This window comes from Ceratotherium simum, chromosome 2, assembly GCF_057802395.1.
Source record: "Ceratotherium simum simum isolate JZ-2026a chromosome 2, ASM5780239v1, whole genome shotgun sequence".
Classification (NCBI taxonomy): Eukaryota; Metazoa; Chordata; class Mammalia; order Perissodactyla; family Rhinocerotidae; genus Ceratotherium; species Ceratotherium simum.
The window spans coordinates 75,149,628-75,177,496 of NC_141901.1; the positions used below are offsets into that span (position 1 = coordinate 75,149,628).

At 40.3% G+C, this 27,869-nt stretch overlaps 2 protein-coding genes across 8 annotated transcripts in view; both read left to right on the forward strand.

Annotated features, from left to right (window-relative positions):
- The window catches only part of KYAT3 (kynurenine aminotransferase 3), a 62,945-nt gene extending 52,477 nt beyond the window's left edge, over window positions 1–10,468 (forward strand). For all 7 annotated transcript variants that reach the window (XM_087447959.1, XM_087448002.1, XM_087447981.1 and 4 more), the window contains 3 exons: window positions 1,086–1,162; window positions 1,428–1,514; window positions 10,073–10,468. In XM_087447959.1, the coding sequence (XP_087304085.1) occupies window positions 1,086–1,162; window positions 1,428–1,514; window positions 10,073–10,138 (230 nt within the window). In that variant the 3' untranslated portion in view covers window positions 10,139–10,468. The remainder of the gene's footprint in view (window positions 1–1,085; window positions 1,163–1,427; window positions 1,515–10,072) is intronic.
- A 16,795-nt stretch (window positions 10,469–27,263) lies between these two features.
- Window positions 27,264–27,869, forward strand: part of GTF2B (general transcription factor IIB) — a 30,941-nt gene continuing 30,335 nt past the window's right edge. The window contains exon 1 of the mRNA XM_004442904.3: window positions 27,264–27,357. Within this exon, the coding sequence (XP_004442961.1) occupies window positions 27,341–27,357 (17 nt within the window). The 5' untranslated portion in view covers window positions 27,264–27,340. The remainder of the gene's footprint in view (window positions 27,358–27,869) is intronic.

Consider the following 27,869-nt stretch of genomic DNA (forward strand, 5'->3'; position numbering starts at 1 on the left):
GAGAATCATGTAACATGCTTAACAAATAGTAAGTGCTCAATAAAGGTAGGATATTATTAGCATTATTATATGGAAATATTACATTCTTAAAGCACAGGAGATAATGTAAATAAAATCATTAAGTAAAAACATTTTAAGACTTAAAAAAAATACTCGTGAAATTTTTTTCAATATCAAAGTTTTTACACCGTTAATGTGAAGTCACCCAGTAGTATTTAGTGAATAAAGGAAAAAAGATAACTGCCTCAATTTGTTTTGAGCAATAAATTGTAAATTTCATTGATTACAGTAACCATGAATGTCACTTGCTTTGGGGCATTCAAAAAGATCTGAGTACAGGTCAATAAAATTGAAACAATATGAAAATATGAAATGTAGATTGTTGAAACAGAATGCCAGAGAAATATTTTGCCCAAACCTTGAAGCAAGATTGGAGCAAGAGATAAGAATAAAAATACATATTTGAAGTTTTTTCCCAAATTAAAAAAAATTTTTTAAAAGCATAATATATGGAAGAAAGATGTCAACAATAATATATCATTTGGAAGATCTACACAGACATTCTCCTTTTATAAATAATGAATATTATTAATTTCTTCAACAAATATGCTTTTCATTACTTATATGCTAAACACTGACATAGGAGTTGGGGGTAATGATAGGTTGCAATACAGACAATTTACACTTGTGGAGCTTACAATCTAATAATGAATGACTATTTGGAGATACAACTATTACTGATAAATATTTTATAAACTTAGGTGTTATTTCCTTAATAATGATCACAGAGTCTTATATTTTTTCTAGACGGAAAGGCAACACTCCTCTCTCCTTCCCCTTTCCAACTCCCTTCCAGAGCTAGGAGCTGCATGCACAAGCATGATCAAGCAGATGAGTATGTGAGTACTGCCTCATCAGTAAAGCTCATCTGTGACTTCCTCACTTCCCAATGCGCCATGAGTATGAGACTCCAGCAGATTCTGTGAATATCTTCCGAGAAAATTTTGAATCTTGACGGACTAAGATGAAATACATGTTGCCTCAGATATAATACATAGGCCATCTAATTTTCATTTTTGTTTTAGATGCAGACCTCTCTGATATGAAGAACAACGATGAACCTTTTGACTATAAATTTGTGAAATGGATGACTAAAAATAAGGTAATGTTTATTGCCCTTTGCAATATTGTGCTGTATTTTATAGTTAATTTATGAAGGAAACCTGTTGACATGCTTTGAAAAATGTTAACTGTCGTTTTGTTACATGATATTCCACTCGTGATTATTTGGAAGATTTTAAAAACATTTTTCTTTTTGGAAATTGTATTGAATATTTAGAATTATCTGTTTCTAATGTTTATGGTCCTAAAATTAATGTTTGAAGTGTAAGTAGTTGTCTTATTTCAGCTTTCTATTTATTTTTCAGAAACTGTCAGCCATCCCAGTTTCAGCATTCTGTAATGCAGATACCAAATTACAGTTTGAGAAGTTTGTGCGATTTTGCTTCATTAAAGTAAGTTTCCTGTTCTACTCAAAAACACATTTATAATATCCTTCCTTCTGATTTATAAAACACCATTTTTTTTCTATTGCTAGACATGATGTGCTCATAGGCAGTTTTTAAATTTTGGCTTGCTGCCATGAAATAAACTGCCTATCAGAACAAAACTCAACACTCTTTGAGGTATTGAGTTTACTGGATTGCAACATAATCAGACTTCTTACCATGTAACATTACAATGTCCAGCCTGCAATCAAAAATTACTAAACATCTGAAGACCCAACAAAATGTGACCCTTACTAAAAAAAAAAGCAGTCAACAGAAGCAGATCTCAAGGTGACCCAGATAAGAAAAATTCTGTAATTCTATAAGAATTAGCAGACAAGGACTTTAAAGCAGATATTATAAGTGTGTTCAAGAAATTAAAGGAGAGTATGGTCCTAATGAGTGAACAGATTAAAACTAAAAAAAGAATCAAGTGGAAATTCAAGAACTTAAAAGTGTCATATCTGATATGAAAAATGTATGGGGCTTAACACACAGAGGATTGAAGATGTCAGAAAAAAAGGGCCCACTTGAATACAGATCTATAGAAATTATCCAATCTGAAAAACAGAAGAAAATATTATTTTTGAAAAATGAATAGAGCCTCAGATCTATGAGGCAATATTAAGTGATAACATACATATAATTGGAGTACCAAAACAAGAAGAATGTGGCAGAAAAAGTATTTTGAGAAATAATGGCCAAAATTTCCCCATAGTTGGTAAAAAGCAACTTAGAAATCTAAAAGTTCAGTGAACCACACAGGATATAAAGAAACCACACCTAGACACATTATAATCAAACTGCTGAAAACCGAAGGTAATAGGATCTTGAAAGCAGCCAGAGAAAAACTATACCTCACATGCATGGGAGCAAAGGTATGAATGTTAGCCAACTTCTTATCGGAAACAGTGGACACCAGAATACCTGAAATGACATCTTCAAAATACTGAAATAAAAAATATATCAGCCTAGAATTCTATATCCAGGAAAATATCCTTTAAAACTGAAAATGAAATATACATCCCTGATAAATGAGAAAATTCATCACTATCAGATCTGTACTAAAAAATACTGAATGTATTATTGCTGTTTTTAAGATGTCATTGCTACTGAAAACAGTCTTACTGAGATCAAAGCACTCTATACCAACACATTCATCTATAGACCTAGAGAGAATGATGTAAACCTTGTTTTAAACTTTTAGAGACAACCTATAGATAAAGGATGGAACACTTATCCAGAATAGAATATAGATGTTAACCTAGCAATGTCAACATTTAATTGACTGAAATGTAGAAGAAAGAGTAAGGCCATTAATATTCTCATCTTACAGTGGATCTAGAAATAGAGGTATAGGTGTATTATTTGACATAATAAACAGAACTAATAGAAGAAACAAGTAACGTAAGACTTCCAGTTTTAAAATGGTAAAACAGCCCTTCCCCATTCTCTTCTTAGAAATTATTAAAAAACGACTAGGAGAATGAAGAACAAATTCACAAATTCCCCAGTAGATGAAGAAGAGCTGCCAAATACAGTGAAGGTAATGGTAGAGGGAAGACACCTAGAAAGGCTCCTGCTTCTGCATCTTCACGTTATAGAGAGAGCCAGGAGGTAGCCTACTCTTTCTCCACAACAATAGGAACAGTAAGTGCACTGGCAGTGCGAGCTTCTCCAGACCCATCTGGCATCATGGGAGAGGCAGAGTAGAAACATACAGTCATGTTATCTGAAATCTATGTGAGGCAGGGTAGAGAGGAGATTCTGGTTCGGCTATAGATTTGCTCATTCACCTCTGTCATTTTTGCTAAAAGCTGTCTTGAGGCAATGTGGAGAAGAAATATTACATTGGAGGTAGCCAATTAAATTAGTTGGGCAGAAATAAAGTCTAAAAGAACTCCCCCTCACTGAACTCTACATCAATCATATTAAACTTTACTGTGAACCAGGGAGAATTTCTGCTCTCTTGTGCTGCCCTGGCTCCTCCCTTACACAAACCTGCAAATACATCTTCAAATCATAGACAAAGCCAGCAGGTAGCATACTCATTACCCAGAACAATGGGAAAAGTAGGTGCACTGTCAGTGGCAGCTTATAAAGAGGATTCAATCAAAAATGAGTCATAAAAAGAAATCAGCTATGAATATAGAAAAAGATACTATAAGGAAAGAAGCAGAAAGGTACAAGGAAAAACAAATGTCCGAAAATATTCAACCAGAAAAATGTCTCCATAGAGCAAATAAAAATTAAGATATTTCAAATTCAGAACTTTTACAATGAGATTAAAGCAGAGGTTTTAAAAGTTCAGGGAAGATAGAGTAAGATAATATAAAAAGATGAAATGGCAGCTGTCAGAGCTCAGGTAAGAAATTGAGGGGAAAAACTAAAGATACTGGTAATTGTAGTGACGTTGGAAACAGCACACAGAACGCTAAATACCTCTGTAAACACATTAAGGATTGAGAAAAGTGAGCAAAAAAAGTGGAAAGGGACAAATAATTTTAAAATACTAAAGAGAAAAATTATAGATGTATAGGACAAATGAAATATGTAGAGTCCCCGGGAAAAAAGCAGAACAAATGGAACCAGGAAAGAATTTTACAACTTTGTTTTGACAATGCTTTCCATTGAAAAAAAACAAACAGATCTAAAAATTGAAAGGGAATGCCTTGTATGAGGAACAATTGTCACAGAATAATTAACACTGAGCTGTACTTTGTTTACTATATTGGACTTTAAAGATAAAGAAATGACCCTTTGGCATCTAGACAAAAAGATCCAGGCCTCCAGGGGGCAGGAGAGGAGGATCAGCGTGAACTCACCTCCTTTACGTCAGCATTCGCTGTTGGAAGATAGTGGAGCAATACTAAGAAATCCCCGGGGAAAGGCGGCACACCTAACTCAACGTCTTGGAAAGGGTAAAAATTAAAGGAGGGCAAAACATGCCAAGAAAATGGAAATTGAAAGAAAGTAGGTTGAATTTAGGGCAAAATAAGCCAAAAAGCAGCACTTGACAATGGTTATGGGTAGAATACTCAGTAGCTGTCAACTATATGAAAGAATGCTCCACCTCACTCGTAATAAGAGAAATGAAAGTTAAAACTGCAATGAAATTTTATATTATCTATTAGATTGGAAACCACCAAAGCAGCTGAAAAGTTCTGTCAGACATTCTCATAGATCGAGAGTGGAAGTAGAATTTGTAAAATCTCTACAGTGGTTAGTTTGAAAATTTCCATCCAAATGTAAATGCACGTACCGTTAGACCCAGCAAATCTACTTCTAGGATTTTTGTCTGTGGGTTTACTTGCACATTTTGAATGACTTGTGTTCAAGGATTTTCAGGGAAGCATTGTTTATAATGTCAAAAGATTATAAAGAAGCAAAATATTCACCAGTGAGGGCTGCTTGAATAAATTATGGCACATTCACATCAATAAAAGAATGAAGCAGGGGCTAACCCGGTGGCGTAGCGGTTAAGTTGGCTTGCTCCACTTCGGTGGCCCGGGGTGGGCAGGTTCGGATCCTGGGCACAGACCTACGCACTCATCAAGCCATGCTGTGGTGGCGTCCCATATAAAGTAGAGGAAAATGGGCACGGATGTTAGCCCAGGGCTAGTCTTCTTCAGCAAAAAGAGAAGGATTGGCAACAGATGTTAGCTCAGGGCTAATCTTCCTCAAAAAAAAAAAAAAGAATAAAGCAGCTCTCCATGTAGTAATAGAGCATAAGCTTGAAGCAAGGAGCAGAACAGTTTCTATGGATGCTGTCATTTGTATAAGAAGGAAAAGGAAGGAAGGGAGCGAGGGAGGAAGATAGATGCTCTTTAATGCCTAGACTGTCTCTGCAAAGATACGTGATAAAATCCCAGTGTTGCCTCAGGAGGACAGAGTGGCTGAGCAAGATCGGTGGGAGGCTGGCTTACTTTAAAACAATATTTTGAAATTCTCTCAATATATAAGTTGCAAGAACATTTTTTCTGAACCATTTTAGAGTAAGTTGGTGACTTAATTACTGATGATGCTTCTATCACCCCCAAATGCTTTATTGTATATTCCCCATAAACGACATTCTCCTACAAAACCACAATGTAACCATCAACTCATGAAGTTAACATTGCTGTATCATTCTGTCTAATCCTCAGATCTCATCCAATTCAAGTTTCACTAACTGTCCCAATAATGTCCTTTTTATTCTGGCATTCCAGGCCAGAATCATGCATTGCATTTAGTTGTCATGTCTCCTTCAAGCTGGAATGGTTCCTCAGTTTTCTTTGACTTTTATCACCTTGATACTTTTGAAAATTATTGGCCAATTTTTTTGAAGAAAGTCCCTCAACGTTCATTTGACGTTTCCTCATATTACATTCAGGTTATGTGCCTTTGGCAGGAAACCACAGAAGTCATACTCTTTTCGTTTTGTTGCATTCTATCAGGTGGCACTTGATTTTAGTTTTTCCTATTACTGGTGGTGTTAACTTTAATCCCTTGATTAAGGTGGTGTCTGCCAGGCTTCTCTACTGTAAATTTACATTTTTCCCTTGATAAATAATGAATATTTTGCAGTGAGGTACTTTGAAACTATGAAAATATTCCGTATCTCACTAAGCAATTTATTCATTTAGCTATTTATTCATATATGTAAGGATTCATGGATTCCTGTTTTATTCAGTGGGTTATAATGTATTATTATTATTACTTATTTTGATGCTCAAATTTTCCCATTAGGGGCCCCTTTAAGCTGGCCTCTGTTTCCTTTGCTGTGTCCCATCATTTTTGAGCATTTCCTTACTTACTGGCAAAGCAGGAGGCACCAGGTTCATCTTGTCAGTATCTACCCTGGTCTGGAGTCACCTTTTAGTGGAGAATGGTATTTAGAAACCAAGATCTGGGCATTAGGAGTGCTCATTGCTATTGGGATAATGGTGCTCCCAGGCCCTCCCAATGGACAGAGATAGGGAATATATGAATGTCTGTACATGCCTACACACACATTTATTCATAAATACACATATTTACATCTGCACTTATTTCTATGTCTATCTAAATATATTGAAACCACCACAGGGTTTATTCTAGCTTTTTCCCTTTCTGTATTTGTAATTCCCTTCTTTGACAGTGAAAAACCTGCCTGTCATCATGTAATCACTTCTTTAATTGGTACCTCTGTATGTGACCAGTCTCCTATCAGTGCCACTGCCCCTCCATCCACCACCCGTAATGGTCACCCTTTGCCCCACTCAGGCTTTGACACTTTGTACCAGGCTGCTGCTGCTGTCACCCTCCTGCAGAGCTGCCCTCCTCTGACTCTCCAACACTGCACACCAAGCCACCACTGTCACCCGCTGTATAGAAGCCCTCACCCGTCATGGGCTCTGACACCCCATGCCAGTCTGCCTTGGCAGATGCCTGCCTCATCCCATTCAGGCTCCAACACCCTGCCATACAGATGGCTTGCTTACCCCATTTGAACTTTGACATTCTGTTTCTGGTCAGCCCTGCCCCTGCCATCACCACCACCTCATGCCACCCACATTGGAAACCCTCCTCACTCCACTCTGGCTGTGACGTCCTGCACCAGGCTGCCAAGGACCCGCCTGCCCCCATACGTGGACACCTACTTCACTCAGCCCCACCCAGTGGTTTTTGAACTAAATGATTCTGTAAAGAAGAAAGAGAAAGCAAAGGAGGAAGAACAGGAGGCTTGATTTTCACCATTAACCCACCAATTTAATTGTATACCATATGCAGGTATTACCTGTTCAAAACATAAATGAATTTTTTCAGTAATTATAACTATGAAACTTTGATAGGAGGGAGCAGAGTAGTCTGAATGAATGAATTTTTCCTCATTCAGAGCAGAGAATGGTGAAGATTGTCTCAAGTTGATAAGTAAGGAAATAGAAACATATGCATTATTTAGATTTTGGTGGTAACCACTAGAACTAAAACCAGAAATTGCCGTAAAAGGTTGTCTTGGGGATGGCAGGTGTAGTAAGAAGGGTGAGGAGGGGAGGAGCAGATGGTTATTTTTCAGTGTAAGCTCTTCTGTACTCTTTGACTTGTTTTTGCACTTACAGTAGTCTGCCTTATCCGCAGTTTCACTTTCTGTGGTTTCAGTTACCCACCATCAACCTCGGTCCCAAAATATTAAATGAAAAGTTCTAGAAATAAACAATTTTTAAGTTTTAAATTGTGTGCTGTTCTGGGCCGGCCCGTGGCTTAGCGGTTAAATGTGTGGGCTCCGCTGCTGGCGGCCCTGGTTCAGATCCTGGGCGTGCACCAACGCACCACTTGTCCAGCCATGCTGAGGCCGCGTCCCACATACAGCAAGTAGAAGGATGTGCAGCTATGACATACAACTATCTACTGGGGCTTTGGGGGGAAAAAAAATTGTGTGCTGTTCTGAGTAGTGTGATGAAATCTCACACCACCCCCCTCCGTCGTTCCCGGAGAGACAAATCATCCCTTTGTCCAGTGTATCCATGCTGTATACGCTACCCAGCTGATAGTCACTTAGTCATCGTCTGGGTTATTAGATTAACTGTGGTGGTATTGCGATGCTTGTGGTTAAGTAACCCTTATTTTACTTAATAATGGCCCCAAAGCCAACTTTGTTAATCTCTTACTGTGCCTAATTTATAAATTAAACTTCATCATATGTATGTATGTATAGGAAAAAACATATTATATATGGGATTCAGTCCTATCCACGGTTTCAATCATCCACTGCGGGTCTGGGAAGGTATCCCCCACAGATAAGGGAGGACTACTGTGTATATTAATGTGATTGTGTTCCTTTTGGAAGTCTGCCTTTGCATTTTTACTTTGAAAAATTCTCTTCACTTGAGATCAGATATTTACTTAAATCTTCATTTAGTTATGTTTTATTTTTTTTCTACTTTACCAAAATCTATCTTTATTAAAGTGAACAGATTGTTCGAGTACTATCCAAAACTTAATGAATGATGGCTGTAATTTGCTCAACTTGCCTATTTTCAATTAGGCAAATGCTGCCTAATAGGACCATTCACCATAGTTGTGTGTCAGAAAGAATCATTTCCATATTTATAAATGTTATTTTAGCAGAAGACAGGTGTTACAGATTTCAGTGCTTTTAGTGAACTGGTATTTTCAGTAAACTTTTTCTGAGCAGCAAAGAATAAGAATTCTTTTCAGAAATCTTAGAATTGGATATAAACATTGGCAGTAGACACAGTCAATAAATATCATACAGTTTCTCAAATAAAAAAGATTTCCCCAATACGAATTCCTTTCCTAAAGACATTCAAACAGCCTGACACAAGATTGAGTCTCAATCCTACAGTGTCACAAGATTATAGCTGGCCCACTTGAGTGTGTCAGGTCACGTGCAAAAGGGGGTGAGGTGAGAGTCAAGAAAGCAAAGTGAATCACTTTTAATTTATACTGAGGGAGAACTTCAAGTAAGGGGACCTCACTGCCTAGAGATCTTTCTACCCGCACCTCTCTTGTCTGAAAGCCTTGGTGGTTAGCAGCGACCACAGTAGCTGTGAACCATTAAAACACAGGGTTTATTCCTCCATTCCTGCTCCAGCTGGCATCCTCTGTGTGTGTTGGGAGCTAAGGGAGGGGTTTTCTTTTGTTGTCTAGAAGCGTCTTTGAAGAAAGTCTGTGATTTTGCACACTTCGTACCCAAATGGATGAGAATAATAAATATCGATCCCATCAGCACATCCTTCAGACTCTCTGCTCGCGTCAGTGACACTCTCGAGTGTGGGTCTTCTTTGGCACTGAGGACTGCTTGGGCTGCCACAAGTGGTTATGAATAATGAGAGCGTCCACGCTGATGGACATGGTTTTTGCTGGGATCAGGTTAACCATTTTCAGTTTGAGCTGTAATTTATACAGTTTGTCAGTCATTTTCTTGGTGATGCTCTTTGGCCCCCTGCCCATTAATCTGTACATTTCTTCAGTGTCAGGATAGTAGATAGTAGCAGTAAAGTGCCGTGAACTGGCAGCCAGCATCACAAAACAGTATGATGTACTGATTGGCATCGCACTTCTCTAGCTCCTCTAATATTGAATTCTTTTGAAGTTCATTCACTTTTCCAGCCAGACAGCAATGGGGTATATCATTATAAATAATTGGCTAGATTGATTTGCTACTGGGCTCCTTAAAGAGCTTGAGACCTGTGTACTAGACCATCGAGGTGAGGGAAGATGCTGCGAACACCGTTTCCCAGTCTCTGTCTATACCCCTGCTGAGGTTGCAGCTTAATATAATCAAGGTGACTCGAGTCACTGGGAAGCCATGCCCCTCGAATCCATGCTCTTGGGCTCTGTCGTAACTGCAGAGGCCAGGGACAAGCTGGCGCCCAACCGGGCCTGGGGTCAAGTTATCAAGGGTTGGGGAGCACTTGGTTCCCAAATCACTACACCGCTCTTCCCGATGGACTGACTTTGGTATATTTTTGGTATTTAAATTGTTACTTCATCTTGAATTTATTTTGAAATGTAATGATGATTATTTCATTTATTTACAGAAAGACAGTACACTGGATGCTGCTGAAGAAATTATCAAGGCATGGACTGGACAGAAGTCTGGATAGGAGGAGACTTGTTGCTTTTAGATGACCTATTAGTATGGAATTGTTATTTAGTGCTGCCACCTGCTGGATAGTGAAAAACAAATGTTTCTGTACAAATGAAATTTAAAGAAATATTTCCATTATTTTTCCAAAGAAGTTAACCCCACTCCTAACAATATTCAGGAGATCTTGTGTTTGGTTGTTTCAGTTGAAATGTATTAAAACACCTTCCACTATTATTTTATGAGAGGTAATGTAGCATTGTGGATAAGAACTGTGAGATGATGCTTAACTTCTCTGTGCTTTAGTTTCCTTATCATAAAAGGCGAATAAAAAATAGCCCCTACTTTATATGAAGTTTGTGAGTTGTTGTTTGTGAGGACTGATGTGTGTAAAGCCTCGCAAACAGTAAACACTCAAATAATGTCAGCCAGTCTCACTTCTCAGCCATCGTGTAGAACCCTTAGCCAGTTACAGGCCGCTCCACTCTGTGTATTTGTCTACCCACCTGCAGTTCCCTCCCCTGCATTTACCAATGGCTTTGAATTTTGCCCACAGTTTTCCCTTTCTGTCCCCAGTACTGCCATCATCTGGGGTGGCTTCAAGCTCCACTTAGATCACCTGGGCTTTCAGTACTTTGATCTCCTCACCTCTGGTGATATTCACCTCCACTCCACTCTCCACTTCAGCCGCCCACTCCCTTGGGCACACCCTGAACCTTTCATCATTCAAGGCTGTTCCATCGTTGAGATAAATTAGTCATCTCACACTGTAACCACCTATCCTTACAGTATTCTCTGTCTCAGCTCCTCTCAAAATATCACTTCTTTAAACTCACTATGATTTCAAATCCACTATTTCTCAAAAAAATGGTCCATGGCCATCTTACATCAGAATCACCCAGATCCTTGTTGAAAATAGATTCTAGTCTTCACCCCAGACCCACTGGATAGTAATTGCAGGGTCTGGCCCTTCCCAGGTGGTTCTTATACCCACTAAATTTGATAATCACTGCAGTAGTTCATAGAACCCTCTATTTTATTCCTATTGGTCCCCTTGTATCTTCACTCCCTTCCTCATCCAGCTTAGATTTAATCATCCATCACTTCAGCCAAGATACTTTTGCTGCCTTGAATAACTTGCCCATTGTTCTATCACCTACCTGGTCAAAAAAAAGAACTCAACGCTGGGGTTGAAGCTCTATGCTTGCACCTGGGCTGCTGAGCACTGCTGTAGCAAAATGCATGATTAGCCGCTTCTAACATGAATGCACATCGTAGACCTGAACTCACATTAATTCCTCTTTGATATCCTAATGCGCTTTCCCTACCTTTTACCACAGCAGCAATTCCTAATATTCTCTCATTCTCTACAATAAAAATATCCAACCTTCTCCGTTCTCCTCATACCTCAAAGCCCACCACCGCCACTCAATTAATTCATAGCAAATGACCTCATCTCCTGCTTCTGTGAAAAAGAAAACAAAATGAAAAAACAATCTAGCAGACCAGCTCTCCCAACTGGGGTCCTACCAATAAGCCCATGACTTATCTGCATCATCCTCCATCCTTTCTTCACTTCCTCCTGGGAGTGGGGGCAGAGTGGGGAGGATTGGTGGGCAGACAGAACCAGGCCCAGGCATGCAGAAGGAGGCCCAGGACTTCAGGAGCCAACTATTGCATAAGATTTTTAGCTTGTCCACTCTTGCTGGGGACTTGATAAAATTTTCACCAGGGTTTAGGTCTGCTTTTTGCAGCCCTAGACTTGCCCAATGCTAATCCTACCACCTGTGCTCTAGATCCCATTTCTTCTCTCATTCTCAGGGGCTTGGTTCAGTCCATTGTCTTGTATCTTTAGCCTCTACTGGCTCCCTTCCTCAGTGAGACATGTTCAAATTTCTCCCATCTTAGGAAAATCCTTTCCCTGATCCTATCTGCTACCCTATTATCTCTTCCTCTTCAGGGCAAAGTTTCTTCTTTCCATCTTTTCTCCTTCCCTCCCTGCTTCCTTTGTTCCTTCATTCTTTCCTTTAACAAATATTCATTGAAGTCCTACTATGTGCCAGACACTATTCTAGGCACTTAGGACATATCAGTGAACAAATAAACAAAGATCCCTACCTTCCAGGGCCTTCCTTCTGACCAGGGCAGAGAGACGAACCCATAAACATAATGAAATGTATGTTAAACTTATGTGTGGTAATTGAAGGAAAGAAGAGCAGCACAGACAGGAATGAGAGCGTTAGGGAGCAGATTGAAATTTTAAACACTTGGCCAGGGTAGGTCTCATGGAGGGGACGCAGAAGCAGACTTAGAGGAGGGGAGTGAGAAAGCTTGTGAAGATTTCGGGGAGGAACGTTCCAGGGAGAAGGAACAGCCAGTGCAAAGGCTCTATGACAGGAGAGTGCGTGGTATGTTTGATAATACCAAGAGTCTGTTATGGCTGGATGGAATAACCAAGGGACAGAGTAGTAGGTATTAAATCAGAGAAGTAACATAGGACCTCAAGGACTAGTGTAAGGGTAATGGTTTAATCCAGAGAATCAAAGTGCCACTCCATCCATACTTTTTTTTAATATGTAAAATAGTATTTATTGCAGCATTGTTTATAATTATTTCAAACCAGGAACAACCAAAATGCCCATCAACAGTCTAATATTTGGGGGGTATATTAATACAATAGAATAGCATATAGCAATGAAAATTGACAAACTACAGCTACACACAGTAACATGAATGAATTTCATCAACACTGTTTTCCTAGGGTTTCCTCACAGTGTCTTCAAAGAATAATCTGGAATTCTCAGTCAACAGAGTGTTCTATACTACTAGAATCTGGTACTGTGATCGTTGAAGCCTTACTTGCCAGCCCCAACCTTGGGGCTCCTAGAATTTCTGTGCCCACTGGAGTGAGGGCTTCTATGTTTTGGTCCAACAGTCAGGCCTAGGACTGGTCCCTAGTGAACTCCATTTCTGGGTGATCCAAGGGACAGAGGTTACCATCCTTTCCATTTGGCAGGGACAAGGAGAGCTGACTTGGGGAGGAGGAAGGCATGGATTTTAAATATGGGGTATGGGTGAATAGTGCAATATTGGACCAAGGAAAATTTTAAAGTCCAGCTTAAACTCCCGGGGACGTTAGAGGCCAAGGTCAGACCTGAGGCTTCCAGACGCCTAACTAGATATCCAGGCCTAACTGTGGTTAGAGACAGTGTAATTTCTGCAACGGGAAACCCAAAGGGGTTGGACAGAGGCATCTGCAAGAACCTAAGACTCACAGAACAATAGCATCAGTATCAGCTCTGGCTGATATGCCCCACTCACACCTCACCCCATTACTACTGCTGCTGCTAAAAGTATTTGGCCCCTCAATTTTTAAATCACACCTGCCTTTGTACTCATCTAGGCTGGAGTTTCCAGCATCTTCCTCCCTCATTGAAGATTGGGTACTTGGTCTTCCCAAACAGAGACTTCAACTTTTTTTTCCTCTTTGCTGCTGTTGAGAGTACATTCCTCGCATTCTTCTTGAGGGGACCCCAGATTCTTGAGGTTCTTGCATCTTTTCAAAGGATCATTCTGGCTGCTGTGTTGAGAATAGACTGTAGGGGCAGCAAAGGTCGAGGTATGGAGACCCATTACAATAATTCAGGTAAAAGATCACGGTGGAGGCAGTGGAAGGTAAGAAATGGTCAGATTCTGGATATATTTTGAAGGTAGAGCCAACAGGATTTGTTAAGAGAGTTTATAAGGGACATGAGAGAAAGCGAAGAATCAAGAACGAGTCTAGTTTCTGGCCTGAGCAACTGGAAGGATTAAGTGCCATCACTGAGGTTGAGAAGGCTCCAGAAGGAGCAGGGTTGAGGAAGATCAGATGGTCAGTTTTGAACACGTTATGTTTGAGATATCCATTCAACTTTCAGGTGGAGGTGTAGGGTAGGCAGCTGGTGAGTCGAGTATGGCGTTTAGGGAAGAGACTGGATATATATACATTTGAGAGTCTGTAGCATATTGATGATATTTAAAGACATGAGACCAGACAGATTCACCAAATATGTCAGTAACAGCAACAAGAAGAGGGCTGATGACTTAGCTCTGGATTTTTGAGAAATTTTACTAGAAATCGGAATAACTCTTGAAAGAGTTTTCTCATTTGGTGACTCCACTTTCACACACACACACACACACACACACACACACACACCTTGCTTACCCTCAACCCTCTGCAATGTGGATTCCACACCCAATATTGTTCTAAGTTCTACAGTGACCTCCATATTCCTAGATTTAAAGGAAACTTCTCAGTGCCATCTGACACTACCTCTTATTTACCTCTGCAGACCACTCTGGCCTTCTTAAACCCTTTCCTTTCTTGTTCCTGTGACGCTGCACATCCGTGAATTGCCTCCCACCTCTCTGGCTGCTCCTTCTCGGTCTCCTTTGCCTGTTCCTTAAATGTTGGAATTTTGTCTTTCTCACTTAATAACTTCATTTACTCTCAATATGCTAGTGACTCCCAAATCTGTATCTCCAGCCAAGTCTTTTCTGTTGCATTTGAGGCCCATATATCCAACACCTCATTTGTCATCTCACATGCACGTTTCACAGGCAAACCCCATCCACTCTGGTCTCCTCACCTCAATGAATGACGCCACCAACCCAGGTGCTCAAGTCAGAGAATTTAGAAGTCATTCTTGACTTTTCTCCCCACACCCAAGTACTCTATATATTATCCTAAATGTCTCTTAAATCCATCTCTTCTCTCTGCCCCAATTGCGACCACTCTGGAAGGGGCCAATGTTATCCCCCAACTAGATTACTAGTCAACTCCTGACAGTTCTCCCTGACTTGCTCCTGTAGACCAAATGAGCTTTATAAAATGCAAATGTGATCATGTTGCACATATTAGTTAAGAATATTCATGTTGCAAGCTACAGAAAGCCTAACCCATATTGATTTAAATCAAACAAAAGGGAATTTTCTGACTCTGCTGAACATTTGAGGAGTAGTCTAGTTTCAGTTAAAGCTTGAAGCCAGGACTCAGATTATAATCTGTTACCAAGCTCCATCTCGCAGTTCTGTCCTCTCTGTGCCAGCTTTGTCTTCAGGTTGCCATGTCCTGTGATAGCAACATGGCTGCAGCAGTTTCTATCATATGGTCACACTAGCAAACCCAGCAGAAGAGGACACTTTCTCTCTCCGAAGCCCCAGCAAATGGTATATTGTGTTGTATCAGCCCATCCCTGAGCTACCTGCTGTGGCCAAGGGGATTGGACATGCTAAACAATTTAGGCCAATCCAAGGTCAACTCCCAGAGGGCCAGAATGAACAAGGGAGGAAACGGATAAGCAAACATCATAAGTAACTTAAAACCCTTTAATTGCTCTCCATTGCTCTTCACGTAGAGGCTACTCTCCTCATCAGGGCTTACAATGCCCTGCATGATATAATCTCTCTCACTCCTCCAGTCTCACCTTTCCCAGTCATTTTCTCCTACTCAAAGGTCTAGTCATACTGAACTCACTTCAATTTCTAAATGAGCCCTTTTCTCCCTTCCTTTTAGCACATATCATTTCCTGATGTTCAAGCATGCTTAATTAATTTAGATGGTGTAATGCTTAATTTTATGTGTTAACTTCACTGGGCCATGGTGACCAGATATGTGGTCAAACATTACTCTGGATGTGCCTGTAAGGGTGTTTTTGGATGATATTAACATTTAAATTGGTGGACTTTGAGTAAAGCAAATTGCCTTTCATAGTGTAGGTGGGCCTCATCCAATCAGTTGAAGGCCTGAATAGAACAAAACACTGATCTCCCCTAAGCAAGAGGGAATTCTGCCAGCAGATGGGCTTCAGACTTGAACTGCAACATTGTCTCTTTTTGGGTCTCCAGCCTGCTGGCCCACCCTGCATATTTTGGACTTGCCAGCCTCCATAATTGCCTCAGCCAATTTCTTAAAATAAATCTCTTTGGGGCCTGGCCCCATGGCTTGGCGGTTAGGTGCACGCGCTCCGCTGCTGGCGGCCCAGGTTCGGATTCCTGGTGCGCACCAGCGCACCGCTTCTCCGGCCATGCTGAGGCCGCGTCTCACATGCAGCAACTAGAGGGATGTGCAGCTATGACATACTGCTATCTACTGGGGCTTTAGGGAAAAAAACATAAATAAGTAAAATAAAATGGGCTCAAATTTGTACAAATAAATAAATAAATAAATAAATAAATCTCTTTGTGTATATATATATATATACACAAATCTTATTGGTTCTAATTTTGTGTTCTAGTTTCTCTGGAGAATTCTGACTGATACAGATGGATTAGCAAAAGTGAATATGAGTTGTCTATAAATATCCAAAGTTAGGTAAGAAGTTCATTCTATGACATTATATTACATGATAATAAGAGATATGGACTTTACACAGTAAGCAATGATGAATTTCTGAAGATTTTTAGGGAAGAGAGGAAGTATGGAAAAAACTATGGTTTGGCTATCCAAAAGCCAATTATATCCACCTTCACCTTTGACTACTTCTACACAGAAGCTAAAAAGCCAAAATTCCCAATTTCTCAGCTTTCCTTGCAACTAGTCAAAAGTGTCTGAGAAGAGCTTTCCTTCATGGAAAAAGATAAAAAGCAAAGTCATTCTGAGACTTTTTTGTCTTTTTTGTCCTCTTCACCTTTCTACCTTCTTCCTGCCTGGAATGTAGTAGTGAGGTCTGGAGGTACAGCAGCCATCTTGCCTTTGGGCAGCAACCAGCAGGGACATAAAGGCCTACATAATAAGGATGGCAGAGCAGAAATATGGGAAGAGACTGGGACCCTGGGAGCAATTTGGAGCCATTGTACCTACCCCCAGACCTTGTAATGCATGAGACAAATAAACCTCTGTTTAAGCCACTGCAATAGGGTTTTCTGTTATTTACAGATGAATGCATTACTACCTGATAATATGCACAATATAGAACAAAGATCAAATTTTTCTTCTAGAAGATAAATTGACCTGATGAAAAGGCCTGGAGGCAGAGAGAGAGGCCAATCAGAAGGCTCTTGCAGGAGTCCAGGAAAAGATGGGGAGGGCCTGAAGGATTTAGTATGAGAGAAAGGCAAATAATCACAAATCTTTGTCAAATTCTTGAATTTTTCCCATCATCCTTATGATGAAAACAATTATATAACCACATAGTTACCAACTATTTTAAACAAAAATTTATTCCCAGATAAAACAACGAGTCTTCTTGGTCTCAGTTGGATAAACCCAAGGGTAAAACAAAACCCTCAACCATGTTCCTAAGACATGAGAATTTCATTTCATTGCTGCTCTGAGAATACATCTAATTACTCAATCAGGCCAATTAAACAGGAAGTTCACCTGCTGACAAACAGCTATCTTGGGATATACCAGAATAAATGGTGGAAATAATTGGATTTTCTAATCAATATTAACTTCATCTATTATACAGCTGCCACTTGTTTTTACGTTTAGATACAGCATTATTTTTCATATAATATGGAAAACTTTTCATTTGTAGCAGTGAGAGTGGTGATCCTGTCTGAAGTATTATTTTCATAAACTCCTTTATCCCTCTCATTAATTGTCCACTGACAGTATAAACATCACATTTTAGCTGAAACCTTGGGGCTATATCTTCTAGCACCATAACTCCATTTTCTGTGTAAATTCCTGAGATGACTTATCATAACAATACTTTCATAATTATTATTCTTGAAGCAGACTGCTGACCAATAGATGCATGCAAGAGTACAAAACTCATGAAAACTGTTGAGTTTTCTAAAATCGTTTCTCTCTGGAATGCCCTTCTGGTAAAACGCTAGTCTGCCTGCTCTACTGTGAGGAGTGACCACTTTAAAGGAAAGTCAGCTCGTGACACTTCTCTGGTGAAAGCACTTCAACACTGCTCCATCTCACCCAGAGTAAAAGGCAGAATCGTCGCTCTGACCTTTGAGCCCTGCACGACCTGACCTGCTCTTCCCCAACCTCACCTCCTGCTGCTTCCCCTTCCCTCCACGCACTCCTTCTGACCCCTGATCACCAGGCCTCTTCCAGATTAGGCCTTGGCACCTGAGCTTCCCTCTGCCTGGAATACTTTCCTTGCAGTGTCCACCTGGCCACCTCAGATCTTTACTCAAATGCCACCTCTCGAGAACTTGTCTGACCTCCCATTTAAAATTGTAAATCCTGGGCCGGCTCCGTGGCTTGGCGGTTGGGTGCGCGCGCTCTGATGCTGGCGGCCCGGGTTCGGATCCCGGGCGCGCCCCGAGGCACCGCTTCTCCGTCCAACGTGGGGCGGGTCCCACGTACAGCAACTAGAAGGATGTGAACCTATGGCATACAACTATCTACTGGGGCTTTGGGGGGAAAAAAAATGAATAAATAAAATCTTTAAAAAAAAAAAATAAAATAAAATAAAATAAAATTGTAAATCCTGCCTCTCCCCATCTCCTTCCCTGCCTTTTTTTTCCCTCTTAGCACTTACCACCATAGAACTTACAACATGTTTCTCTCATTTAATTTATCATCTATATCCCCTACTAATATATGTTCCATGAGGCCAGGGATTTTTAACGTTCTGTTCGCTGCTGTAGCCCCAGTACCTACTGTGGAGTCCACGTATAGCAGACACTCAACAAACATTTGCTGAATGAAAGAATGAATTTCTGGAAATTGAATTTGGCATTCGGAACACCATTGGTTTTTTGTTGTTGTTTCGTTTTTAACCTCAGGTCTCTCTTTGGCCCTGACTTTCACTTATTAATGATTTCCTGAAGTGCCCAAGACTGTTCCTAAATCTGCAGATCTGATTGGATGTCTGAGTCACTTCAGCCCAGCTCTGAATTACCGGTGCTGAGGGCTTCAACTCATTGATAATGTGGGACCCCACCTGACCACTGGAAACCCAATCCCAGGATTCAGGATTCAGAGTTGCACTTGGCTCCTGGCTCCCAATTAGATTCAATAGAGCAATGGTCCACAAGCCTTTTTAAGCCATGTAGTTCATACATACACACGCATATGCACACACCTGCACACACACACAAAAGCTTGGAATTACACCCATCTCCCTTTGGCCTGGCAAATAGATATTTCTAATTAGGGTCAGTCCAAAATGATATTGAGAGGATGTCTCAGCCCCTGCTGTCCAAACATGGGGAAATGGGCACTTAAATCCGTGCAACATTTCTGGAGGGCAATTTCACAATATCTGTCATAATGTTATATGAGTGTGCCCTTTGATGCCCTCATTCTATTGCTAGGTTTACACTTTGAACATGCAAACATTCACCCACAAATATGAACATGAGTGTTCACGACAGCATTGTTTATAATGCTGGAAACAGCATTATAAACAGCATTGTTTACTGGAAACAGCCAGCTCCTCCATTATTGGCAGCATAAATAAATTATGGTCTCTAGTCAAAGAATGCAGTTCATCTCTGTCACTTGAAAAACACTAATATACTACTGAACATAATCTATTTTGTGCAAATAAAACAAAAATGCATCAATAGATTAATATGCATGGGTCCAATATGGATGCGTTCTACATGAATTTGAATTATGCAAATTAGGTGTTGGGCCATATAAAAATATTAATACAGTCTTTCCTGTGCTAAGAATTTTATATAATTTTAATTTCCCCAAATAAAAAAATGTATTTAAAAAATACATAATTTCAAGACTGGCAGGCCCTGTACTTAAACAATTGCAACAGGGCTGTGTCACCAGAGCTGTAAACAGCGCCATCTTTTGGCCAAGGTGCTGAGGTGGGAGGGAGCTGGGGAAGTTGGAGGAGTTGCATGGCTGCCGGTGGGGTGTGACGCCCCAGCACCATTTTCCCGAATAGCCTTTTGTGCAGTAAGCGGGAGTAGCTGTCTACAGCGCTCTACGAAGGATCTTAAGTCCCGTAATCTTTCTCCTTCCTCATTTCATAATCAATTAAATGGAATATTAATAGATTCAAATACTTTTAAGTTCCAAAAAAAAGTACTCAAAGGTATGATCTATCACAGTGTAGTTTAGTTGTTTGAAAGCAAGCCATAACTAAATTCTCATTAACTTAAAGTGTATATGGCTTTGGAACAATTTTCTGAAAATTTGAAAACATCAAACAAGTCTAGTTATTGTAGATGTAGAGATTTGGGACCATTTAGTTTAGTGGGAAAGTCTCAGGATCTCTATTGTAAAAGCAAACTATTGACCTTGGGTTTGTGGGGAATCTTTCGTTTTTTTGTGTGTGTGTGTGAGGAAGATTAGCCCTGAGCTAACATCCGACACCAAGCCTCCTCTTTTTTCTGAGGAAGATTGGCCCTAGGCTAACATCCGTGCCCATCTTCCTCCACTGTATATGTGGGAAGCCTGCCACAGCATGGCTTGATAAGCATTGCATCTGTCCGCACCCGGGATCCAAACCTGCGAACCCTGGGCTTCAAAAGCGGAGCGCGCGAGGGCCGGCCCTGTGGCTTAGTGGTTAAGTGCGTGCGCTCTGCTGCTGGCGGCCCGGGTTCGGATCCCGGGCGTGCACTGACGCACCACTTCTCCGGCCATGCTGAGGCCATGTCCCACATACAGCAACTAGAAGAATGTGCAGCTATGACATACAACTATCTACTGGGGATTTGGGGGGAAAAAATAAATAAAATAAAATCTTAAAAAAAAAAAAAAAAAAAAAGCGGAGCGCGCGAACTCAACCGCTACGCCACCAGGCTGGCTCTGGGAATTGTTTTCTTTAACATTAGCTTCCACGTAATAGAAAAGAAAGCAGAAAGATATAACCAAGCCCTCATTCACAAAATAGACAACGATGTAAGACTACAGCTGGAGTTTAGCATAACTGAGAGAGAAAGATGATAATCTATAGACAAGTCAGGAGTGAGCATTTGATGAGCGTGCCACAAAATTAGCTTGAGAGGTCAAGACACCGGGATAGAACAGATGAATACAAATAGTGGCACGGGCTTTTATGCAGCTTTTATACTGCATCTTGATGTAAATGCCATAGAATAAAGTCATTAAAATAGTGGAAGATGGCTAAACCATTGTGGGTTTTGTGGTTTTAATAGAAAAGCTACACTCAAGTTAACTTTGATTTTTTTTAACCTGAAAAAACCCACCCCAATAAAAGTATTCTATGTAACTGATGGTGTACCAAATACCACCTTTATTAAGCTATTTTTGGGAACTGCTCATCTTACTGTCATTCAAAACACTCACTAAGAGACTTGGTTTAGCAGTGGGTATATTGTTAACACTCAGATAATAATAATACTAGTAATGATCACGTGGACGCCTGTGATGTCTGAACATGAGACACTGAGCAGAAACTGCCCCTTTTGGCAAAGATCAGTGGTAGGACAGTGGATGGCAAATGCTTTCCTTCACAAAAGTTTGGGGGCAGAGTCCTTTCATCTCGTTACTGTGAAAGAGCAAAATCCTAGGTAAGAAAGGTCAGAAAATAGTGAGAATGAGCAGGTATAATGGACGATTTTGTAGAAGACAGAAAGCACAAAGAGAAAAAAAAGGAAAAAAAGGAAAGCTAGCTATAATGGGAAAACCCTCTTGGCAAGCCTCGCTAATTTGGTTTAATTATTGTGAAGAACAGTCAGAATAATGATATTTTAAAATATATTCTTTCATTCACTCAACCAATGACTCTCACAAACCAATATTTATTGGATGTCTTCTGTGTGCAAAAGGTTAGTCACAAAGGTTCAAAGGAAAAATGAGGGTGCTTCAGCCCTCGGGGAGCTCACTGCAGCTCCCTTTAAGCCCCTGAACTAACAGAATTGGCCCTGGTAAAGTGTTGCTTAGAAAAGGTCCTTGGTACATGCATTGGTTTTACCATCTAAATTGCACTAAGACTTTAGGGACCTTCTGTATATCACTGTCCTATTACAAAGGTATAAGTTGTTTCCTGTTTTATAACATTACAACCAAAATTACAATTTTCCTATTTTTAGCATTTATCTTGCTTCCTATGTTATATTATTATAAATAACACTCCAATGGACATCTTCATGAACATAGCATCCCATATTTTAAATTATTTCCTTACTCCAGTTCTCAGAAGTGGGATTACTGCTCAAGAGGCTTTAACATCTAAATCATTCTTGGAGTATTGTCAAATTGCTTTCTAAAAGGGTTGTATCAATTTATAATACAGTGAGCAATGCATGACAGTAATGAGAGAAGCAATTTTATATTCTCATCACATGGTTATACTTTATAAGTAATACTTTCAGAGTTTTAATTTAATATTTAAATAATATGAGATTATTTGAAAATAGGTACTTAGGTTACACAAGCAGGTATTTAGCATGTGATTTTCATGGAAAGAGTAAACATCTAATGTTAAAATTCAGTCTTGAAGAAAGTGTCAAGTAACAGGTCACATGAATATGGACATGTTTCATGTTCTCATTTTTCCCCAGTAGTTCTTGAGAGCACTTGAAAATCATTAATAAGACTTTAAAGGCAAATCTTATCTACATTAATGTACTTAAAGTGTACTTAAAAACATTTTAAGGAAATTATAGTCTCATATAACATTCAATTTCTCCATATTTTTTATTATAAAATGAGAAAGTGGTTATTTTGGGAAAAAATATTATCTTCAAGACATATGATAAAACAACACTAAATAGTGCAGCATAACTTTTGAAGTCACATACTTAATGCCAAATGATATCTCTTTGGAAAAAATATTAATTTTAAAGGTCACAAGCTATTAACGTGAGCCCTTTTGAGTTATTTTGTTTTATTATCAGAGTAATTTAGAAATGTAAGAGAAAGCTACTGCTCACTGAACATTGAATTAAAAAGTGAATTAATTTCTAGCAATCTTCCTCCCTGATTCTGTAAGGAAATAACTGATGGTTAATATTTTCTGTTTATAGCTTATTAAAGTTTTAAGCCTGTATTCTACTTCCTAGCACTTGGAGAAGCTGCTGGCTTTTCTCAGTGAAAAGCTGGATTTAGTCTCCAATGGAGGACAAGCCACCAACACTGAGGAATCAAAGATTTCAAATAAATCAACAAACAAACAAATGGAAAAGTTAAATTCAGGTTCACATATGCAAGTACGTTTAGCAGTGGGATATGAGCCAGCCACATTTCAGTTTAGGTAGCACAGAATTTGACAAACACAAGTGTCGTTACGTGGACAGCTGGCCAAAATATTTTAGAGCACAGCTGCCCCATGAAATCAAGCCCACATGATTGCTGCAGGTACACTGCTTGTTGAATCCATTCCATGATCTTAAAGTCTATAAATTGAATTTCTGTATATTGAGTTTCTATTAAGAGGCATATTGCATAGACTCTGGAGCCAAATTACCACGGTTCAAATCCCAGCTTTGCCATTTACTAGCTGTGTGACTTCAGGCTAGTTACTTAACTATTCTGTGCCTCAATTTCTCCATCTATAAAATAGGGACAATAATAGTATCCAACTCATGGAGCTGTTGGAAAGATTAAATAAGCTAATATATAAAAAGCCTTAAAATAGTACCTGGCACATAATAAGCACTATACGAGTGTTTGCTGCTGTTCTTAATATCATGATTATTCATTTTTATTACTACTTCTACCTGAATTTAAATAAAGCTTTATGCCTTTATTAAGGAATCAAAAGGATAGTGAATGCTTCTACAAATACAATCTGTATTTCCCAGGGCACAGTAATTTGGGCCTAAAAATATAGTCTTGCAATAACAGTTACATAGTAGGCATGCATAAAAGTGGGAAAAATCTTAGAGTCAGTCATTCCTGGCTCTGAATTCTATCTCCACCACTAACTTATTGTGTGACTCTGGGCAATCTACCTACTCAACCTCTCTAAGCCTTTAGAAGGAAAACAATAATACTCGCCTGACCAGATAACCAAGAATTAGACAGGATGAATGTGAGGTGCCTGACAGATGGCCCAAAGCAGAAGGACCTCAGGCCTACTTTCAAGAACTCCCCTACTGCTTGCAGCTCCATGTGCGGCCATCCCTGTTCCCTCTCTGGCTCCCTGCCACCTTCAGCAGGGGCTTACCCTGCTGCCTGGTGAAACCAAACCACCAAGAAGCAGGCCCGGGAGAATTAAGCACCAACTGAAAACTTAGTGTGGAAAGACATCATTGGTACTTTAGTGAGTATTCTAATGCTATATAAAAAAGAGTTGAAAGTCCATATTTTTTAGAAATGTACACTCAAGTATGTATGGGTCAAGGTGATATATGGGACTTGTTTTTAAAACACTTTAGCAAAGGGAGAAAAAAAGGCAAGCAAAGGATACATGAAACAAATGTGGCAAAATCTTGATAATTGTTTAATCAGGATAATTGTTTAATGAGGATTCATTATATTATTCTAATTTTTAGTGTATTTGAACATCTTCATACATGATTAAAAAAACTGAAAAATTAAGTAAAAACCTCACATTTCTAGAAGCAATACATATGGCCCCTTAGCCACCAGGCACATGAGGCTTGTCTAATATTCTAGACATTTCATCCCATTTCCAAAGAGTCCAAGTCAGATCTGATCATACATTTCACTGAATCCTCTGTTCTTCCTAGTTCAGCAGAACATGCCATGTAATGTCCAAATCAATATTTGTCAAACCTTGCTCAAGTTAGGAAATTGTCATCTTCTCCAACATCACCATACAGATCCTTTTATAACAGACACTTATATACCAGCGTTTCCAAAAGTGAGGCCACAAGATAGATCTAATGAACCTCCACAACATTATGCCAAGTGAAAGAAGCCAGACCAAAAGACAATATATCATACGATTCCATTTATATGAAAAGACGAGAAAAGGCAAATCTACAGAGAAAGAAAGTAGATTAGTGATTCCTGGGCTGGACGTGGAATGGGCATTGACTGTACATGCACATGAGTGATCTTACTGGGATGATGGAAATGTATTAAAATTGGATTGTGGGGATTATTGCACAACTTGGTAAAATTACTAAAAATCATTCACTTCTAAACAGGTGAATTCTGTGGTACGTAATTATACCTCACTAAATTTTTTTTTAAAGAGATATATCTAGGTGGGTCACAACTTTTAAAAAATCATCCACTACGTATGTAAAGCATTTTATACTTTAGAAGAACTATAACTAGCACATCAAGTTGCGATTCCACAGTAGTGACATAAACTTTTTTTTTTTTTTTAAAGATTTTATTTATTTTATTTTTTCCCCCCAAAGCCCCAGTAGATAGTTGTATGTCATAGCTGCACATCCTTCTAGTTGCTGTATGTGGGACTCGGCCTCAGGATGGACGGAGAAGTGGTGCCTTGATGCGTGCCTGGGATCCGAACCCGGGCCACCAGCATTGCAGCGCGCGCACTTAACCACCAAGCCACAGGGCCGGCCCTGACATAAACTTTTAAAATAAATTTTTAAATAAAAAAAAGATTTAATTTAAATAATTGACTTAAATTATTTTAATTGATTAATCCACATAATTAAGGTAAATAAAAATGATGATAATAACAAACCAGAAGTTTTGGTAAATGCTGTCTGAGTCATTGATTCCTAGGTTGTGTGTCGAACCCCAGTTGTGCCTGTGTGTGTGTGTGTGTGTGTGTGTGTGTTTTAATCCCAGAGTCAAATATAAAGATTAAATGGGATAATGTTGATAAAAATACTTTATCAATTTGCCAATGCTGTATTAACAAAAGGAAAGGACTGACCTACCTAAACTTCTTCTAATTTAATATAAAAGAAATCCTAACTAGGTTATGACAGATAAGAGACTCTCCAGGCGGGGCAGAGTAATTTAACCAATTGCCCAGCTACCTTCCTCTGGGGTGTCAATTTCTCTGATGGTTTCTTCCTTCCACAAACATTACTGAATGCCTACCATGAATCCATTACATGGTAGGTCCTAATTCTTGATCCTCAAGAGGTGCCCGGTTGCCCTGCTCCTCCTCTCCCTCTTCTCCCAAGCCAAGATGCTCTACCAGGAAAACTTCCTACTGGCTTGGGGTGGAGCACCCCCAAGCCCTTTCCTGGTTGCACTTGGCACAGCTGAAATGAATTGGCCTTTCTGAAACTTTTCCAAATCTTAAGAGGTTCCCCTGACACACACACACACGTACAGTCAAGTTTTTAAACTACAGAATTTCAGACTAGAAGTCAGAAAAAAAAATTTTCTCTTCCATCCCCATCTAGATTTCAGTTCCAAAACTCCTGCCTCTTACACCCCTTATTCTTTCTAAGTAAGCGAGTCCTCCCCACTTTTCAAGAACACAACGAGTGCTCAGCAGCGTTTAAGTCCTATGCCCAAAAGAACAAAGCAGCCATTATAAGTCCTCATCCTCACAGAACCCGCATCACCCTCTTTCCGCCGATCCCCACAGGGTCAAGGGTGGTTTGTTTTCAGCAAAGTGGTGGTAGTGTTATTGTTATTATTATTACTATTCTGATGTTAGTTTGGCTAATTAATAAATCTAGGGACCTTTTGCGGTATCTAAACGTTCTGCTAAGTTCTCTATGCTTCAACTGTCAGCCAAATTTGCAAAGCCCATGAAAAAAACCAATCAGGATAGGGCCCCATATCTCCCTGCCTTACTAGTGCACTGTGCTCTCACATGGTTTTGTTTCATCTCCTGCCAATTCTAAAAGGGTATGCAAGGCACATAATATTACCCCTTGCACCGAAGGCGAAGGGACGTGCTTAAGGAGACACAGCTGGCTTGCCGATGACAGAGCCTGAACCTACACCTGTTCTAGCTGACCTAAGTGAATTTCTCTTTTTATTCCAAAGTCCTTAGGGGAATCACGCCTCTGGGCAAGTAAGAATTGCGCTTAAACTAGAGTAACTGACTCCCGGGTGGAGGGGTTAGTTAGCTTTGCCCCCACCACGAAGCCCGGGTTGTTTTTATGTTGTAATTCAGTCAAGTTCTGGGTATCTCCGTTGTAGCTCCTTTTCAGGGTTCCCTGGAAAGTTTTCCTGGGTAGTTTTGTTGATTCGCCCAGCAGCACGGCAAATTACAGAAGCGGAATAGGAGAATAAGGAAACACAAAGCACGTGGCCTACAGGATCTCATCTTTCTTGGTCCTTCTCGCGACCCGTAGCCGCGCCCCATTACGACGGCGTGTGCCATTCGCCTATAAAAGCCCATCTTGGCGCGTCCTCTCGCCACAACGTCTTCCTGTTTGCGCTGCGTCTGTTGCTGCTTCTTGCTGGACTGCAGTGGCCGTGAAGATGGCGTCTACCAGCCGGTTAGTACGTCCGGCCGAGCCGGGCTCGCAGGGGTGCGGGCGGGAGTGCCAGGGCTTGCCAGGCGGCCGCCGGGGCGGCTGCGTCGGGCGGAGCGCCCCGGAGGTGCGGGGAGAGGCGGCGGGGCTGGCCGGCCGGCCCGGACAAAGGCACTTCCAGACGGCAGGGCTGTCAGGGGTGTCGCAGCGGGTACCGAGCGTCGGCGTTACCGCCCCGGCGTCCTAGGTCGTCTTCTTACCCAGGCACCACCCTGTGGGGGTCCCTGTGTCCCCAGGCCCGGCCTCGCCTCTTTTGCGGATGTTTCAGCCGTCTTATCTTGTTGTTATTTCTTTCTGCGTTTGTTTTTCCACCTACGGCTTAACCAGCCCAAGGGGCCGTGAGTCCAAAGAGCGGGAAAGGATTCTAGGCCCCTGTCAGTCTGACAGCTAGAACGTTAGGGACGTCAGCATTGCTAAGCCTGATGGAAACTGGTTACCATCCCAGAGGCCCTCTTAAGTGAAAGCTGAGGCATTTC